Source organism: Phyllobates terribilis, unplaced genomic scaffold (assembly GCF_046119375.1).
Source record: "Phyllobates terribilis strain yellow unplaced genomic scaffold, ASM4611937v1 Scaffold_3__8_contigs__length_932513732, whole genome shotgun sequence".
Taxonomy (NCBI): domain Eukaryota; kingdom Metazoa; phylum Chordata; class Amphibia; order Anura; family Dendrobatidae; genus Phyllobates; species Phyllobates terribilis.
In genome coordinates this window covers 47376363-47394767 of record NW_027362763.1, presented here as the reverse complement: position 1 = coordinate 47394767, position 18405 = coordinate 47376363, and the positions used below count along the sequence as shown (strand labels likewise).

At 47.0% G+C, this 18405-nt stretch overlaps 1 protein-coding gene and 1 long non-coding RNA gene across 3 annotated transcripts in view; both read left to right on the top strand.

The window, feature by feature from the left end:
* The window catches only part of LOC141258758 (uncharacterized), a 286567-nt gene that overhangs the window by 86653 nt on the left and 181509 nt on the right, over positions 1 to 18405 (top strand). The gene's annotated exons all lie outside the window — the stretch shown is intronic.
* Positions 1 to 18405, top strand: part of EFR3B (EFR3 homolog B) — a 277327-nt gene that overhangs the window by 86213 nt on the left and 172709 nt on the right. For both annotated transcript variants that reach the window (XM_073673849.1, XM_073673850.1), the window contains exons 5-6: positions 12593 to 12714; positions 18195 to 18344. In XM_073673849.1, coding sequence (XP_073529950.1) covers positions 12593 to 12714; positions 18195 to 18344 — 272 coding nt within the window. The remainder of the gene's footprint in view (positions 1 to 12592; positions 12715 to 18194; positions 18345 to 18405) is intronic.

The following is an 18405-nucleotide window of genomic DNA, read 5'->3' as shown; positions in this document are numbered from 1 at the left end:
CTGTATATTCCCCTCCTGTTTCTATGCTCCTCCTCTGTATATTCCCCTCCTGTTTCTATGCTCCTCCTCTGTATATTCCCCTCCCGTTTCTATGCTCCTCCTCTGTATATTCCCCTCCCCTTTCTATGCTCCTCCTCTGTATATTCCCCTGAGAGGAGAGATCCCTCTTTTCATGCTCCTCCTCTGTATATTCCCCTCCTCTTTCTATGCTCCTCCTCTGTATATTCCCCTCCTGTTTCTATGCTTCCTCCTCTGTATATTCCCCTCCTGTTTCTATGCTCCTCCTCTGTATATTCCCCTCCTGTTTCTATGCTCCTCCTCTGTATATTCCCCTCCTGTTTCTATGCTTCCTCCTCTGTATATTCCCCTCCTCTTTCTATGCTCCTCCTCTGTATATTCCCCTCCTGTTTCTATGCTTCTCCTCTGTATATTCCCCTCCTCTTTCTATGCTCCTCCTCTGTATATTCCCCTCCGAGAGATCTCGTTTCTATGCTCCTCCTCTGTATATTCCCCTCCTGTTTCTATGCTCCTCCTCTGTATATTCCCCTCCTGTTTCTATGCTTCTCCTCTGTATATTCCCCTCCTGTTTCTATACTTCTCCTCTGTATATTCCCCTCCTGTTTCTATGCTCCTCCTCTGTATATTCCCCTCTTGTTTCTATGCTCCTCCTCTGTATATTCCCCTCTTGTTTCTATGCTCCTCCTCTGTATATTCCCCTCTTGTTTCTATGCTCCTCCTCTGTATATTCCCCTCCTGTTTCTATGCTCCTCCTCTGTATATTCCCCTCCTGTTTCTATGCTCCTCCTCTGTATATTCCCCTCCTGTTTCTATGCTCCTCCTCTGTATATTCCCCTCCTCTTTCTATGCTCCTCCTCTGTATATTCCCCTCCTGTTTCTATGCTCCTCCTCTGTATATTCCCCTCTCTTTCTATGCTCCTCCTCTGTATATTCCCCTCCTGTTTCTATGCTCCTCCTCTGTATATTCCCCTCCTGTTTCTATGCTCCTCCTCTGTATATTCCCCTCCTGTTTCTATGCTCCTCCTCTGTATATTCCCCTCCTCTTTCTATGCTCCTCCTCTGTATATTCCCCTCCTGTTTCTATGCTCCTCCTCTGTATATTCCCCTCCTGTTTCTATGCTCCTCCTCTGTATATTCCCCTCCTGTTTCTATGCTCCTCCTCTGTATATTCCCCTCCTGTTTCTATGCTCCTCCTCTGTATATTCCCCTCCTCTTTCTATGCTCCTCCTCTGTATATTCCCCTCCTCTTTCTATGCTCCTCCTCTGTATATTCCCCCTCCTTCTTTCTATGCTCCTCCTCTGTATATCCCCTCCTCTTTCTATGCTCCTCCTCTGTATATTCCCCTCCTCTTTCTATGCTCCTCCTCTGTATATTCCCCTCCTCTTTCTATGCTCCTCCTCTGTATATTCCCCTCCTGTTTCTATGCTCCTCCTCTGTATATTCCCTCCTGTTTCTATGCTCCTCCTCTGTATATTCCCCTCCTGTTTCTATGCTCCTCCTCTGTATATTCCCCTCCTGTTTCTATGCTCCTCCTCTGTATATTCCCCTCCTGTTTCTATGCTCCTCCTCTGTATATTCCCCTCCTGTTTCTATGCTCCTCCTCTGTATATTCCCCTCCTCTTTTTATGCTCCTCCTCTGTATATTCCCCTCCTCTTTTCTATGCTCCTCCTCTGTATATTCCCCTCCTCTTTTTATGCTCCTCCTCTGTATATTCCCCTCCTGTTTCTATGCTCCTCCTCTGTATATTCCCCTCCTCTTTCTATGCTCCTCCTCTGTATATTCCCTCTTGTTTCTATGCTCCTCCTCTGTATATTCCCCTCCTCTTTTCTATGCTCCTCCTCTGTATATTCCCCTCCTGTTTCTATGCTTCTCCTCTGTATATTCCCCTCCTCTTTCTATGCTCCTCCTCTGTATATTCCCCTCCTGTTTCTATGCTCCTCCTCTGTATATTCCCCTCCTGTTTCTATGCTCCTCCTCTGTATATTCCCCTCCTGTTTCTATGCTCCTCCTCTGTATATTCCCCTCCTCTTTCTATGCTCCTCCTCTGTATATTCCCCTCTGTTTCTATGCTCCTCCTCTGTATATTCCCCTCCTGTTTCTATGCTCCTCCTCTGTATATTCCCCTCCTCTTTCTATGCTCCTCCTCTGTATATTCCCCTCCTCTTTCTATGCTTCTCCTCTGTATATTCCCCTCCTCTTTCTATGCTCCTCCTCTGTATATTCCCCTCTTGTTTCTATGCTCCTCCTCTGTATATTCCCCTCCTGTTTCTATGCTCCTCCTCTGTATATCCCCCTCCTCTTTCTATGCTCCTCCTCTTTCTATGCTCCTCCTCTGTATATTCCCCTCCTGTTTCTCTGCTCCTCCTCTGTATATTCCCCTCCTGTTTCTATGCTCCTCCTCTGTATATTCCCCTCCTGTTTCTATGCTCCTCCTCTGTATATTCCCCTCCTCTTTCTATGCTCCTCCTCTGTATATTCCCCTCCTCTTTCTATGCTCCTCCTCTGTATATTCCCCTCCTCTTTCTATGCTCCTCCTCTGTATATTCCCCTCCTCTTTCTATGCTCCTCCTCTGTATATTCCCCTCCTCTTTCTATGCTCCTCCTCTGTATATTCCCCTCCTGTTTCTATGCTCCTCCTCTGTATATTCCCCTCCTGTTTCTATGCTCCTCCTCTGTATATTCCCCTCCTCTTTCTATGCTCCTCCTCTGTATATTCCCCTCCTGTTTCTATGCTCCTCCTCTGTATATTCCCCTCCTGTTTCTATGCTCCTCCTCTGTATATTCCCCTCTTGTTTCTATGCTCCTCCTCTGTATATTCCCCTCCTGTTTCTATGCTCCTCCTCTGTATATTCCCCTCCTGTTTCTATGCTTCTCCTCTGTATATTCCCCTCCTGTTTCTATGCTTCTCCTCTGTATATTCCCCTCCTGTTTCTATGCTCCTCCTCTGTATATTCCCCTCCTGTTTCTATGCTCCTCCTCTGTATATTCCCCTCCTCTTTCTATGCTCCTCCTCTGTATATTCCCCTCCTGTTTCTATGCTCCTCCTCTGTATATTCCCCTCCTGTTTCTATGCTCCTCCTCTGTATATTCCCCTCCTGTTTCTATGCTCCTCCTCTGTATATTCCCCTCCTCTTTCTATGCTCCTCCTCTGTATATTCACCTCCTGTTTCTATGCTCCTCATCTGTATATTCCCCTCCTCTTTCTATGCTCCTCCTCTGTATATTCCCCTCTTGTTTCTATGCTCCTCCTCTGTATATTCCCCTCTTGTTTCTATGCTCCTCCTCTGTATATTCCCCTACTGTTTCTATGCTCCTCCTCTGTATATTCCCCTCCTCTTTCTATGCTCCTCCTCTGTATATTCCCCTCCTCTTTCTATGCTCCTCTGTATATTCCCCTCCTGTTTCTATGCTCCTCCTCTGTATATTCCCCTCCTGTTTCTATGCTCCTCCTCTGTATATTCCCCTCCTGTTTCTATGCTCCTCCTCTGTATATTCCCCTCCTTTTTTTTTGTTTTCTATGCTCCTCCTCTGTATATTCCCCTCCTCTTTCTATGCTCCTCCTCTGTATATTCCCCTCCTCTTTCTATGCTCCTCCTCTGTATATTCCCCTCCTCTTTCTATGCTCCTCCTCTGTATATTCCCCTCCTGTTTCTATGCTCCTCCTCTGTATATTCCCCTCCTGTTTCTATGCTCCTCCTCTGTATATTCCCCTCCTCTTTCTATGCTCCTCCTCTGTATATTCCCCTCTTGTTTCTATGCTCCTCCTCTGTATATTCCCCTCCTGTTTCTATGCTCCTCCTCTGTATATTCCCCTCCTGTTTCTATGCTTCTCCTCTGTATATTCCCCTCCTCTTTCTATGCTCCTCCTCTGTATATTCCCCTCCTCTTTCTATGCTTCTCCTCTGTATATTCCCCTCCTCTTTCTATGCTCCTCCTCTGTATATTCCCCTCCTGTTTCTATGCTCCTCCTCTGTATATTCCCCTCCTCTTTCTATGCTTCTCCTCTGTATATTCCCCTCCTCTTTCTATGCTCCTCCTCTGTATATTCCCCTCCTCTTTCTATGCTTCTCCTCTGTATATTCCCCTCCTGTTTCTATGCTCCTCCTCTGTATATTCCCCTCTTGTTTCTATGCTCCTCCTCTGTATATTCCCCTCCTCTTTCTATGCTCCTCCTCTGTATATTCCCCTCCTGTTTCTATGCTCCTCCTCTGTATATTCCCCTCTTGTTTCTATGCTTCTCCTCTGTATATTCCCCTCCTCTTTCTATGCTCCTCCTCTGTATATTCCCCTCCTCTTTCTATGCTTCTCCTCTGTATATTCCCCTCCTCTTTCTATGCTCCTCCTCTGTATATTCCCCTCCTGTTTCTATGCTCCTCCTCTGTATATTCCCCTCCTCTTTCTATGCTCCTCCTCTGTATATTCCCCTCCTGTTTCTATGCTCCTCCTCTGTATATTCCCCTCCTCTTTCTATGCTCCTCCTCTGTATATTCCCCTCCTGTTTCTATGCTCCTCCTCTGTATATTCCCCTCCTCTTTCTATGCTTCTCCTCTGTATATTCCCCTCCTCTTTCTTTGCTCCTCCTCTGTATATTCCCCTCCTCTTTCTATGCTTCTCCTCTGTATATTCCCCTCCTGTTTCTATGCTCCTCCTCTGTATATTCCCCTCTTGTTTCTATGCTCCTCCTCTGTATATTCCCCTCCTCTTTCTATGCTCCTCCTCTGTATATTCCCCTCCCCTTTCTATGCTTCTCCTCTGTATATTCCCCTCCTCTTTCTATGCTTCTCCTCTGTATATTCCCCTCCTCTTTCTATGCTTCTCCTCTGTATATTCCCCTCCTCTTTCTATGCTCCTCCTCTGTATATTCCCCTCCCCTTTCTATGCTTCTCCTCTGTATATTCCCCTCCTCTTTCTATGCTTCTCCTCTGTATATTCCCCTCCTCTTTCTATGCTCCTCCTCTGTATATTCCCCTCCCTTTCTATGCTTCTCCTCTGTATATTCCCCTCCTCTTTCTATGCTTCTCCTCTGTATATTCCCCTCCTCTTTCTTTGCTCCTCCTCTGTATATTCCCCTCCTCTTTCTATGCTTCTCCTCTGTATATTCCCCTCCTGTTTCTATGCTCCTCCTCTGTATATTCCCCTCTTGTTTCTATGCTCCTCCTCTGTATATTCCCCTCCTGTTTCTATGCTCCTCCTCTGTATATTCCCCTCCTGTTTCTATGCTCCTCCTCTGTATATTCCCCTCCCCTTTCTATGCTTCTCCTCTGTATATTCCCCTCCTCTTTCTATGCTCCTCCTCTGTATATTCCCCTCCTGTTTCTATGCTCCTCCTCTGTATATTCCCCTCCTCTTTCTATGCTCCTCCTCTGTATATTCCCCTCCTGTTTCTATGCTCCTCCTCTGTATATTCCCCTCCTCTTTCTATGCTTCTCCTCTGTATATTCCCCTCCTCTTTCTATGCTCCTCCTCTGTATATTCCCCTCCTCTTTCTATGCTTCTCCTCTGTATATTCCCCTCCTCTTTCTATGCTCCTCCTCTGTATATTCCCCTCTTGTTTCTATGCTCCTCCTCTGTATATTCCCCTCCTCTTTCTATGCTCCTCCTCTGTATATTCCCCTCCTGTTTCTATGCTCCTCCTCTGTATATCCCCCTCCTGTTTCTATGCTCCTCCTCTGTATATCCCCCTCCTGTTTCTATGCTCCTCCTCTGTATATTCCCCTCCTCTTTCTATGCTTCTCCTCTGTATATTCCCCTCTTGTTTCTATGCTCCTCCTCTGTATATTCCCCTCCTGTTTCTATGCTCCTCCTCTGTATATTCCCCTCCTGTTTCTATGCTCCTCCTCTGTATATTCCCCTCTTGTTTCTATGCTCCTCCTCTGTATATTCCCCTCTTGTTTCTATGCTCCTCCTCTGTATATTCCCCTCCTCTTTCTATGCTCCTCCTCTGTATATTCCCCTCCTCTTTCTATGCTCCTCCTCTGTATATTCCCCTCCTGTTTCTATGCTTCTCCTCTGTATATTCCCCTCTTGTTTCTATGCTCCTCCTCTGTATATTCCCCTCCTCTTTCTATGCTCCTCCTCTGTATATTCCCCTCCTCTTTCTATGCTCCTCCTCTGTATATTCCCCTCCTGTTTCTATGCTCCTCCTCTGTATATTCCCCTCCTGTTTCTATGCTTCTCCTCTGTATATTCCCCTCTTGTTTCTATGCTCCTCCTCTGTATATTCCCCTCCTCTTTCTATACTCCTCCTCTGTATATTCCCCTCCTGTTTCTATGCTCCTCCTCTGTATATCCCCCTCTTGTTTCTATGCTCCTCCTCTGTATATTCCCCTCCTGTTTCTATGCTCCTCCTCTGTATATTCCCCTCCTCTTTCTATGCTCCTCCTCTGTATATTCCCCTCCTGTTTCTATGCTCCTCCTCTGTATATCCCCCTCTTGTTTCTATGCTCCTCCTCTGTATATTCCCCTCCTGTTTCTATGCTCCTCCTCTGTATATTCCCCTCCTGTTTCTATGCTCCTCCTCTGTATATTCCCCTCCTGTTTCTATGCTCCTCCTCTGTATATTCCCCTCCTGTTTCTATGCTCCTCCTCTGTATATTCCCCTCCTGTTTCTATGCTCCTCCTCTGTATATTCCCCTCCTGTTTCTATGCTCCTCCTCTGTATATTCCCCTCCTGTTTCTATGCTCCTCCTCTGTATATTCCCCTCCTGTTTCTATGCTTCTCCTCTGTATATTCCCCTCCTGTTTCTATGCTCCTCCTCTGTATATTCCCCTCCTGTTTCTATGCTCTTCCTCTGTATATTCCCCTCCTGTTTCTATGCTCCTCCTCTGTATATTCCCCTCTTGTTTCTATGCTCCTCCTCTGTATATTCCCCTCCTGTTTCTATGCTCCTCCTCTGTATATTCCCCTCCTGTTTCTATGCTCCTCCTCTGTATATTCCCCTCCTGTTTCTATGCTCCTCCTCTGTATATTCCCCTCCTGTTTCTATGCTTCTCCTCTGTATATTCCCCTCCTCTTTCTATGCTCCTCCTCTGTATATTCCCCTCCTCTTTCTATGCTCCTCCTCTGTATATTCCCCTCCTCTTTCTATGCTCCTCCTCTGTATATTCCCCTCCTGTTTCTATGCTCCTCCTCTGTATATTCCCCTCCTGTTTCTATGCTCCTCCTCTGTATATTCCCCTCCTGTTTCTATGCTCCTCCTCTGTATATTCCCCTCCTGTTTCTATGCTCCTCCTCTGTATATTCCCCTCCTGTTTCTATGCTCCTCCTCTGTATATTCCCCTCCTGTTTCTATGCTTCTCCTCTGTATATTCCCTCCTCTTTCTATGCTTCTCCTCTGTATATTCCCCTCCTGTTTCTATGCTCCTCCTCTGTAATATTCCCCTCCTGTTTCTATGCTCCTCCTCTGTATATTCCCCTCCTGTTTCTATGCTCCTCCTCTGTATATTCCCCTCCTGTTTCTATGCTCCTCCTCTGTATATTCCCCTCCTGTTTCTATGCTTCTCCTCTGTATATTCCCCTCCTCTTTCTATGCTCCTCCTCTGTATATTCCCCTCCTGTTTCTATGCTTCTCCTCTGTATATTCCCCTCCTGTTTCTATGCTCCTCCTCTGTATATTCCCCTCCTGTTTCTATGCTCCTCCTCTGTATATCCCCCTCCTCTTTCTATGCTCCTCCTCTGTATATTCCCCTCTTGTTTCTTTGCTCCTCCTCTGTATATTCCCCTCCTGTTTCTATGCTCCTCCTCTGTATATTCCCCTCTTGTTTCTATGCTCCTCCTCTGTATATTCCCTTCCTCTTTCTATGCTCCTCCTCTGTATATTCCCCTCCTGTTTCTATGCTTCTCCTCTGTATATTCCCCTCCTGTTTCTATGCTTCTCCTCTGTATATTCCCCTCCTCTTTCTATGCTCCTCCTCTGTATATTCCCCTCCTGTTTCTATGCTCCTCCTCTGTATATTCCCCTCCTGTTTCTATGCTCCTCCTCTGTATATTCCCCTCCTCTTTCTATGCTCCTCCTCTGTATATTCCCCTCCTGTTTCTATGCTCCTCCTCTGTATATTCCCCTCCTGTTTCTATGCTCCTCCTCTGTATATTCCCCTCCTGTTTCTATGCTTCTCCTCTGTATATTCCCCTCCTGTTTCTATGCTCCTCCTCTGTATATTCCCCTCCTGTTTCTATGCTCCTCCTCTGTATATTCCCCTCCTGTTTCTATGCTCCTCCTCTGTATATTCCCCTCCTGTTTCTATGCTCCTCCTCTGTATATTCCCCTCCCGTTTCTATGCTCCTCCTCTGTATATTCCCCTCCCGTTTCTATGCTCCTCCTCTGTATATTCCCCTCCCCTTTCTATGCTTCTCCTCTGTATATTCCCCTCCCCTTTCTATGCTCCTCCTCTGTATATTCCCCTCCTCTTTCTATGCTCCTCCTCTGTATATTCCCCTCCTGTTTCTATGCTTCTCCTCTGTATATTCCCCTCCTGTTTCTATGCTCCTCCTCTGTATATTCCCTCCTGTTTCTATGCTCCTCCTCTGTATATTCCCCTCCTGTTTCTATGCTTCTCCTCTGTATATTCCCCTCCTCTTTCTATGCTCCTCCTCTGTATATTCCCCTCCTGTTTCTATGCTTCTCCTCTGTATATTCCCCTCCTCTTTCTATGCTCCTCCTCTGTATATTCCCCTCCTGTTTCTATGCTCCTCCTCTGTATATTCCCCTCCTGTTTCTATGCTCCTCCTCTGTATATTCCCCTCCTGTTTCTATGCTTCTCCTCTGTATATTCCCCTCCTGTTTCTATGCTTCTCCTCTGTATATTCCCCTCCTCTTTCTATGCTCCTCCTCTGTATATTCCCCTCCTGTTTCTATGCTCCTCCTCTGTATATTCCCCTCCTGTTTCTATGCTCCTCCTCTGTATATTCCCCTCCTGTTTCTATGCTTCTCCTCTGTATATTCCCCTCCTCTTTCTATGCTCCTCCTCTGTATATTCCCCTCCTGTTTCTATGCTTCTCCTCTGTATATTCCCCTCCTCTTTCTATGCTCCTCCTCTGTATATTCCCCTCCTGTTTCTATGCTCCTCCTCTGTATATTCCCCTCCTGTTTCTATGCTCCTCCTCTGTATATCCCCCTCCTCTTTCTATGCTCCTCCTCTGTATATTCCCCTCTTGTTTCTATGCTCCTCCTCTGTATATTCCCCTCTTGTTTCTATGCTCCTCCTCTGTATATTCCCCTCCTCTTTCTATGCTCCTCCTCTGTATATTCCCCTCCTGTTTCTATGCTTCTCCTCTGTATATTCCCCTCCTGTTTCTATGCTTCTCCTCTGTATATTCCCTCCTCTTTCTATGCTCCTCCTCTGTATATTCCCCTCCTGTTTCTATGCTCCTCCTCTGTATATTCCCCTCCTGTTTCTATGCTCCTCCTCTGTATATTCCCCTCCTCTTTCTATGCTCCTCCTCTGTATATTCCCCTCCTCTTTCTATGCTCCTCCTCTGTATATTCCCCTCCTGTTTCTATGCTCCTCCTCTGTATATTCCCCTCCTGTTTCTATGCTTCTCCTCTGTATATTCCCCTCCCCTTTCTATGCTCCTCCTCTGTATATTCCCCTCCTCTTTCTATGCTCCTCCTCTGTATATTCCCCTCCTCTTTCTATGCTCCTCCTCTGTATATTCCCCTCCTGTTTCTATGCTTCTCCTCTGTATATTCCCCTCCCCTTTCTATGCTTCTCCTCTGTATATTCCCCTCCCCTTTCTATGCTCCTCCTCTGTATATTCCCCTCCTCTTTCTATGCTCCTCCTCTGTATATTCCCCTCCTGTTTCTATGCTCCTCCTCTGTATATTCCCCTCCTCTTTCTATGCTCCTCCTCTGTATATTCCCCTCCTCTTTCTATGCTCCTCCTCTGTATATTCCCCTCCTGTTTCTATGCTCCTCCTCTGTATATTTCCCTCCTGTTTCTATGCTCCTCCTCTGTATATTCCCCTCCTCTTTCTATGCTCCTCCTCTGTATATTCCCCTCCTGTTTCTATGCTCCTCCTCTGTATATTCCCCTCCTCTTTCTATGCTCCTCCTCTGTATATTCCCCTCCTCTTTCTATGCTCCTCCTCTGTATATTCCCCTCCTCTTTCTATGCTCCTCCTCTGTATATTCCCCTCTTGTTTCTATGCTCCTCCTCTGTATAACCCCTCTTGTTTCTATGCTCCTCCTCTGTATATTCCCCTCCTCTTTCTATGCTCCTCCTCTGTATATTCCCCTCCTCTTTCTATGCTCCTCCTCTGTATATTCCCCTCCTCTTTCTATGCTCCTCCTCTGTATATTCCCCTCCTGTTTCTATGCTCCTCCTCTGTATATTCCCCTCCTGTTTCTATGCTCCTCCTCTGTATATTCCCCTCCTCTTTCTATGCTCCTCCTCTGTATATTCCCCTCCTCTTTCTATGCTCCTCCTCTGTATATTCCCCTCCTGTTTGTATGCTCCTCCTCTGTATATTCCCCTCCTGTTTCTATGCTCCTCCTCTGTATATTCCCCTCCTGTTTCTATGCTCCTCCTCTGTATATTCCCCTCCTCTTTCTATGCTCCTCCTCTGTATATTCCCCTCCTCTTTCTATGCTCCTCCTCTGTATATTCCCCTCCCCTTTCTATGCTCCTCCTCTGTATATTCCCCTCCTCTTTCTATGCTCCTCCTCTGTATATTCCCCTCCTGTTTCTATGCTCCTCCTCTGTATATTCCCCTCCTCTTTCTATGCTCCTCCTCTGTATATTCCCCTCCTGTTTCTATGCTCCTCCTCTGTATATTCCCCTCCTGTTTCTATGCTTCTCCTCTGTATATTCCCCTCCCCTTTCTATGCTCCTCCTCTGTATATTCCCCTCCTCTTTCTATGCTCCTCCTCTGTATATTCCCCTCCTGTTTCTATGCTCCTCCTCTGTATATTCCCCTCCTGTTTCTATGCTTCTCCTCTGTATATTCCCCTCCCCTTTCTATGCTTCTCCTCTGTATATTCCCCTCCCCTTTCTATGCTCCTCCTCTGTATATTCCCCTCCTCTTTCTATGCTCCTCCTCTGTATATTCCCCTCCTGTTTCTATGCTCCTCCTCTGTATATTCCCCTCCTCTTTCTATGCTCCTCCTCTGTATATTCCCCTCCTCTTTCTATGCTCCTCCTCTGTATATTCCCCTCCTGTTTCTATGCTCCTCCTCTGTATATTTCCCTCCTGTTTCTATGCTCCTCCTCTGTATATTCCCCTCCTCTTTCTATGCTCCTCCTCTGTATATTCCCCTCCTGTTTCTATGCTCCTCCTCTGTATATTCCCCTCCTCTTTCTATGCTCCTCCTCTGTATATTCCCCTCCTCTTTCTATGCTCCTCCTCTGTATATTCCCCTCCTCTTTCTATGCTCCTCCTCTGTATATTCCCCTCTTGTTTCTATGCTCCTCCTCTGTATAACCCCTCTTGTTTCTATGCTCCTCCTCTGTATATTCCCCTCCTCTTTCTATGCTCCTCCTCTGTATATTCCCCTCCTCTTTCTATGCTCCTCCTCTGTATATTCCCCTCCTCTTTCTATGCTCCTCCTCTGTATATTCCCCTCTTGTTTCTATGCTCCTCCTCTGTATATTTCCCTCCTGTTTCTATGCTCCTCCTCTGTATATTCCCCTCCTCTTTCTATGCTCCTCCTCTGTATATTCCCCTCCTCTTTCTATGCTCCTCCTCTGTATATTCCCCTCCTCTTTCTATGCTCCTCCTCTGTATATTCCCCTCCTCTTTCTATGCTCCTCCTCTGTATATTCCCCTCCTCTTTCTATGCTCCTCCTCTGTATATTCCCCTCCTGTTTCTATGCTCCTCCTCTGTATATTCCCCTCCTGTTTCTATGCTCCTCCTCTGTATATTCCCCTCCTGTTTCTATGCTCCTCCTCTGTATATTCCCCTCCTCTTTCTATGCTCCTCCTCTGTATATTCCCCTCCTCTTTCTATGCTCCTCCTCTGTATATTCCCCTCCTCTTTCTATGCTCCTCCTCTGTATATTCCCCTCCTCTTTCTATGCTCCTCCTCTGTATATTCCCCTCCTCTTTCTATGCTCCTCCTCTGTATATTCCCCTCCTGTTTCTATGCTCCTCCTCTGTATATTCCCCTCCTGTTTCTATGCTCCTCCTCTGTATATTCCCCTCCTCTTTCTATGCTCCTCCTCTCTCTTTGCCCCTCCTCTTTATGTGCTCGTGTCCTCAGTCTGTGTTTCTTGGAAGTTTCTAGAAAATCTTCCTTTTCTCTCTGGGGTCTTTAGTCATTCGCAGTCCTCAGTCCCATTGTCCTCACGGTCATCTCTCCATGCTATACATTCCTGCTAAGCTTGCGCTTATACACTGCAGTGAATCTGAACAAGGAGACCTGCAGTGTAAAGTATAAGGGAGGAGTAACAGGCAATGTTTCTTGGGCATGAATCTCTTATTTTACAAGTCTGTTATTTCTCCGGACATTTGTTACATTTCTCTGCACATTAGAGCCTGAATTTTTACAGAAATTAAAAACATTCTCACAAAAAACATCTGAAGTGTTCACACCTGTAATATATGTAAATGTGGAGTTGTTATTTTATCCTTAAGTTTGTCAAGTTTGCCAACATTGAGGAGGACACGCCATCCTACCACCGCAGCTACGATTTCTTTGTGTCCCGCTTCAGCGAGATGTGCCACTCCAGCTACGAAGATATGGAGATCCGGACAAAGTAAGTGTCAGGGCGGCCATGTCTGATACTCTATCTATCGATCTATCTATCATCTATCCATATATCTATCTATTATCTATCATCTATCTATCATCTATCTATTATCTATCTATTATCTATTATCTATCTATCGATCTATCTATTATCTATCTATCATCTATCCATATATCTATCTATTATCTATCATCTATCTATTATCTATCTATTATCTATTATCTATCTATCGATCTATCTATTATCTATCTATCATCTATCCATATATCTATCTATTATCTGTCTATTGTGACAAAGTCACTGGTAGTGTGTCTGAAGAGAGATATGTTTCACTGAGGCTGTTAGCCTCAGTGATGTGAAACATGGAAGTTTCTCCTGCAGAATTAGGTTCAGAGAGGGTTAATGGCCCAGGTTTGCAAAGTCCGTGTTTTAAGTGGATAGCGAAGTGCAGGGTGGGACGCCATCCACCATATTTCCAATCCAGTGACTAACCCTAAGTGGCCGGACTCCGGCCGATATACGGACTATGCTGCAACTTTATATTTTTGTTTTGCTTTTATGCCGAATGGGCTGTGTTTTCTTTATGGACTTCAGCTTAGTTTATGACACTTAATAAACCTGAAATTTAAAGAGACAGTGTTACTTTTCTACCTCCGCACAAAGCCGAGCAAGTCGCTTTACCACAAGTTGTGTTAGAAGTGCGGGCAAAACTCCCAGCGAACACGTGTGACTGTTACAAGAGGTGCTGCATGTCCTGGGTGAAGTCGACAGTAAGCCAGCAAGTGACACCGAACAAAATGGAGGACCTGCTTAAGCATCTGTTGCAGGCACAACACCAGCAACAGCTACAGCACAGAATACGCCGCAGGCGCAGAACCAGCAGCAGCACCTGCAGAGCCGGCGGAAACATGCAGCAGCATCGGGAACAGCTACAGCAGCAATGAGAGCAGCAGCAGGAGACAGATAAACTCCTGATGCAGGAGATCCACCAGCAGCAAAGACAGATGGAGCTCCTAGCAGGGGATATCCGTGGCAGGACAACCACCCCACCCCCAAAATCCAGGTGATGACTTACACATCAGGAAGACGGTAAGAAGAGCATTACAAAAGATGACCCCGGGGGATGACATTGAGGTGTTCCTGACTGTGTTTTAAAGGGTCACCAAGCGGGAGAGATTACCTCCGGAGCGGTGGGCGGTGGTTCTGGCACCATATTTAACAGGGGAGCCACAGAAGGCCTATTATGACTTGAGCCGTCAAAGCTGTAGACAAATGTCCTCTCACCACCGCACCCCAGAACCTGCACCACCACTCTGCATGTGTAATCCCGAATAAACAGGACTATTATCAAGCAACACTGTTGGTGAGTGCATTATCTGTTCCATTTCTACAGCTTTGACGGCTCAGGTTTTGCTATATATGGAATTTGCACCACCTGGCTCGCGTGCACACGTTTTTACGCTAACACTCTTTCATATGTAGCGTGCAGCGACTAGTGCTCGACATTTGAAGGCTGCACATTGTGACTGGTACCTCACTATTTCTCTTCATATGCCTATTATGACTTGGCCTTGCAAGACGCAAAAGAGTATGCAAAGTTAAAAACTGAAATTCTGGCACGCTTGGGGGGGTAACAGTGTCTGTGAGAGCACAACGCGTCCACTGCTGGGCGTATCACTGTGAGAAACCCCCTTGTTCCCAAATGTTTGATTTACTACACCTGGTCCAAAAATGGTTGCAGCCTGAGTCCTCTTCACCTGCGCAGATGGTAGAGCGAGTGGTTATGGACCGGTTCGTACATTCCTTGCCAAGGCCAATACAGGCTTGGGTTGCCCAGGGTGATCCCGGGACGCTGATGAGCTGGTTGGACTGGTTGAGAGGTACCAGGGGGACCGAGGGTTCCTTGGGAAGGCAGCCCACTCCATTACTGGGGCTCTCACCAGGGGGCGGAGGCCCAAAAAGGGGCGGGGCGTCCAAAGTCCAAAGGGGCGGGGGAGGTGATGCCCAAGGTCCCTGCGGGAGAGATTATTTGTTGGAGGTATCACGGCCCAGGCCATGTAGCTGCCCGATGGCCTCTGAACAAATGGACTGTAGCCTGGGACGTTGCTGTTCCTACTTAGTCCACACTGCAGACAGGGTAGACAATCAGCCCGGTAAGGAGCCACAGTCGTGTCCCGTGACCATTAATGTGGTACTGGTGGCAGGACTCAGGGAGCTTGGTGACTCTCATAAGGGCCACACTCCCACACCAGTTGATCCCCGGGAAAAACGTGCGTGTGCGGTGCATTCACGGGGACGCCAAGGATTATCCTATAGCCAGAGTGACTATACACACTAACACTGTAGCTGAGTCCCATGAGGTTGGGGTGGTCAAAGATCTGCTTCACCCCGTGATAATAGGACGGGACTTCAGTCTGTTCTGGGACTTGTGGCGGAAAGTGGGGGTGCCAAGTGTCTCGACCGGGAGCCGGTCACACCATGGGGCATCACCATCGCAGTCAGAGGCAGATGAGTTCCCTATGTGTGTCCTTGCTGGTGACGAAAACTAGATGGTGACCCCAGAGGCCGAGGTTCCGGATTTGGGGGTGTCTGGGGGGAACTTTGGTACTGTGCAGATGCGAGATCTTACTTTGAAGTATGCCTTTGACAATGAATCCATAATCAATAGGGTTGCTCAAGAGTCGGGGGCTGACACCAGGTTCCCATATTTCTTATTTAATGGGGAACTTCTTTATCGGGTCACTAACCCAAAAGGGGAAGTCATAGAGCAGTTAGTGGTGCCGGGACCCTATAGTGTTAGACCTGGCCCATTCTCACATCTTGGGTAGGCATCTAGGGGTAGACAAGACTCGGGAGCAGGTCCTACAGAGGTTCTACTGGCCTGGATGTCACCATGAGATTGTGAACTACTGTCGGTCCTGTCCCACCTGTCAGCTAAGGGCTCCCGTGTCCCATTTCCGGAACCCCCTAGTACCATAGAGGTCCCATTTGACCAGATTGCCATGGACCTTGTCGGGCCCCTGGTGAAGTCTGCCCAGGGCCCATCAATACATCCTCCTAGTATTGGACTATGCAACTCGGTATCCAGAAGCGGTACCATTGAGAAATTCCTCCGCCAGAAGTATCGCCAGAGAGCTGGTGCAAATTTTTTCCTGGACAGGAGACCGCGTGTTGGTACCCACGGCCGAGAGCAAGTTTCTGGCTAAATGCCAAGGGCCATACGATACGAGGTGGTCGAGAAGCTGAGTGAAGTTAATTACAATGTCCACCAGCCAGGTAGAAGAAAGCCATACCAGATCTACCACATCAACTTGCTTAAGCCGTGGCGGGACAGTGAACCGGTGTAAGCTACGTGTCTAGGGGCCAGTCCTGAAGCCAGGGTCGAGGACATCACAGTGGCAGAGACACCGGCCCAAAAACAACAGTACCGGGACCTCCTGCAAAGAAACCGAGACTTGTTGTATGCAAGTTGTGGAGCATGAAATATTGACAGAACCGCTTGTACGGTTCAACCAGAGACCGTATCGAATTCCCGAAGCCCGCCGCTAGGTGATCTCTGAGGGGGTAAGGAGAATATTAAGCCTGGGCGTTATCGAGGAGTCTAAGAGCGGTTGGTCCAGCCCTATTGTGCTTGTACCAAAGCCGGACGGAGAGTTTTGCTTCTGTAACTATTACAAGAAGCTAAACGAAGTGTCAAAGTTTGATGCCTACCTGATGCCCTGGGTCGATGAACTTCTTGACAGACTGGGGCCTGCCAGGTACATCACTACCCTGGACCTGACCAAAGGGTACTGGCAAATTCTCCTGTCCCCAGTTGACAAGGAGAAAACTGCCTTCTCTAGCCCAACGGGTGTTTTCAATACACCAGAATGCAGATCGGACTACAGGGAACCCCAGCTACCTTCCAGAGGACCATGGACCAGATCCTAGGCACACATAAGAAATACGCGGCCTCTTACCTAGACGACATCGTTCTTCTTACCCAGATTGGGGAGCCCAGCTGCAGAAGGTCCAGGCTGTACTGGATGCCTTGAGAAATGCCGGGTTTACCATAAACCCAAGAAAATGCGCCATTGGAAGGGAAGAGGCGAAATACTTGGGCTACGTGGTTAGAAGGGGCGAAATAAAGCCGCAAATGAACAAGGTGGAGGAAATCCAGAATTGCCCACAACTGGCCTGCAAGAAACAGGTATGGGCCTTTTTGGGAATCGTGGGATATTAACGGCGATTTATCCCGAACTTCGCCACAATAGCACCACCCCTAACCAAATTACTTAGAGGTACAAAGACAGCGATGGCCAAGTGGTCTTCTGAGGCGGAGGTCGTGTTCCAAGAACTGAAGCGTGCCCTGTGTAACCAGCCGGTCTTGATAGTGCTTGACCTCCATAAAGAGTTTGTGCTCCAGATGGACGCATCGGACGTCGGCACAGGAGCCGTCTTATCCCAAGAGGTAAATGGGGAGGAAAATCCCATTCTTTATTTGAGCAGGAAACTCTCAGCCTGCGAAAAGAACTATGCAATTGTGGAAAAGTAGTGCCTGGCCATCAAGTGGGCGGTTGACACCCTTAGATACTATATGTTAGGCCGCAAATTCAGACTGATCTCAGACCATGCTCCCCTAAGATGGATGAGGTAAATGATGAGGAAAAATGCCCGAGTGACCAGATGGTTCCTGGCCCTTCAGGACTTTAGTTTTTCGGTGGAACACAGGCCCGGGAAATTACATGCTAATGCCGATGCCCTGTTCACACTTCCTTGTCTAACGAATAAAGGTGCCAAAACCCACGGCTTTGGGCAGATTGAGGGATATGTGACAAAGTCACTGGTAGTGTGTCAGAAGGGAGATATGTTTCACTGAGGCTGTTAGCCTCAGTGATGTGAAACACGGAAGCTTCTTCTGCACAATTAGGTGCAGAGAACGGGTTAACGGCCCAGGTTTGCAAAGTCCGTGTTTTTAGTGGATGACGAAGTGTAGGGCGGGACGCCATCCACCATATCTCCAATTCAGGGAGTGGTCTGGGATTTAAATAGCCAGCCTCTACTCTCAGGTGGTGTTCAGTGTCTGGAAAGACTTGCTCCAGAGAGGAGCTTGCATGTGCTGTGCTGAACCGTGAGTGACGAACCTTCAGCGAGTGGCCGGATGCCAGCCGATATACGAACTGTGCTGCAACTTTGTATTTTTGTTTTGCCTTTATGCTGAATGGGCTGTGTTTTCTTTATGGACTCTAGGTTAGTTTATGACGCTTAATAAACTAACCTGAAATTTAAAGAGACAGTGTTACTTGTCTACCTCCGCACAAAGCCGAGCAAGTCGCTTTACCACACTAGTATCCATATATTATCTATCTATTTATCTATCATCTATCTATTGATTATCTATGTTTTATCTATCTATTATGTAGCTATCATCTATCTCTTTTCCTCGTGACCCGATATTCGGTTTTGGATGTATTATTTAATATCTCTTATATTCTTATTACTTCAAGCATCCGAATGGCAGGCATTAAAGGTCTTCAGGGAGTTGTCAGGAAAACAGTTAATGATGAACTTCAGGCCAATATCTGGGAGCCTCAACACATGGACAAGATCGTTCCTTCCTTACTGTATAACCTCCAGCATGCGGAAGACATAGAGAGGTAAAGTATGACACGAGCCGGGGACGTAGAGCAGCCATCACTACCACAATGTAACACTTCA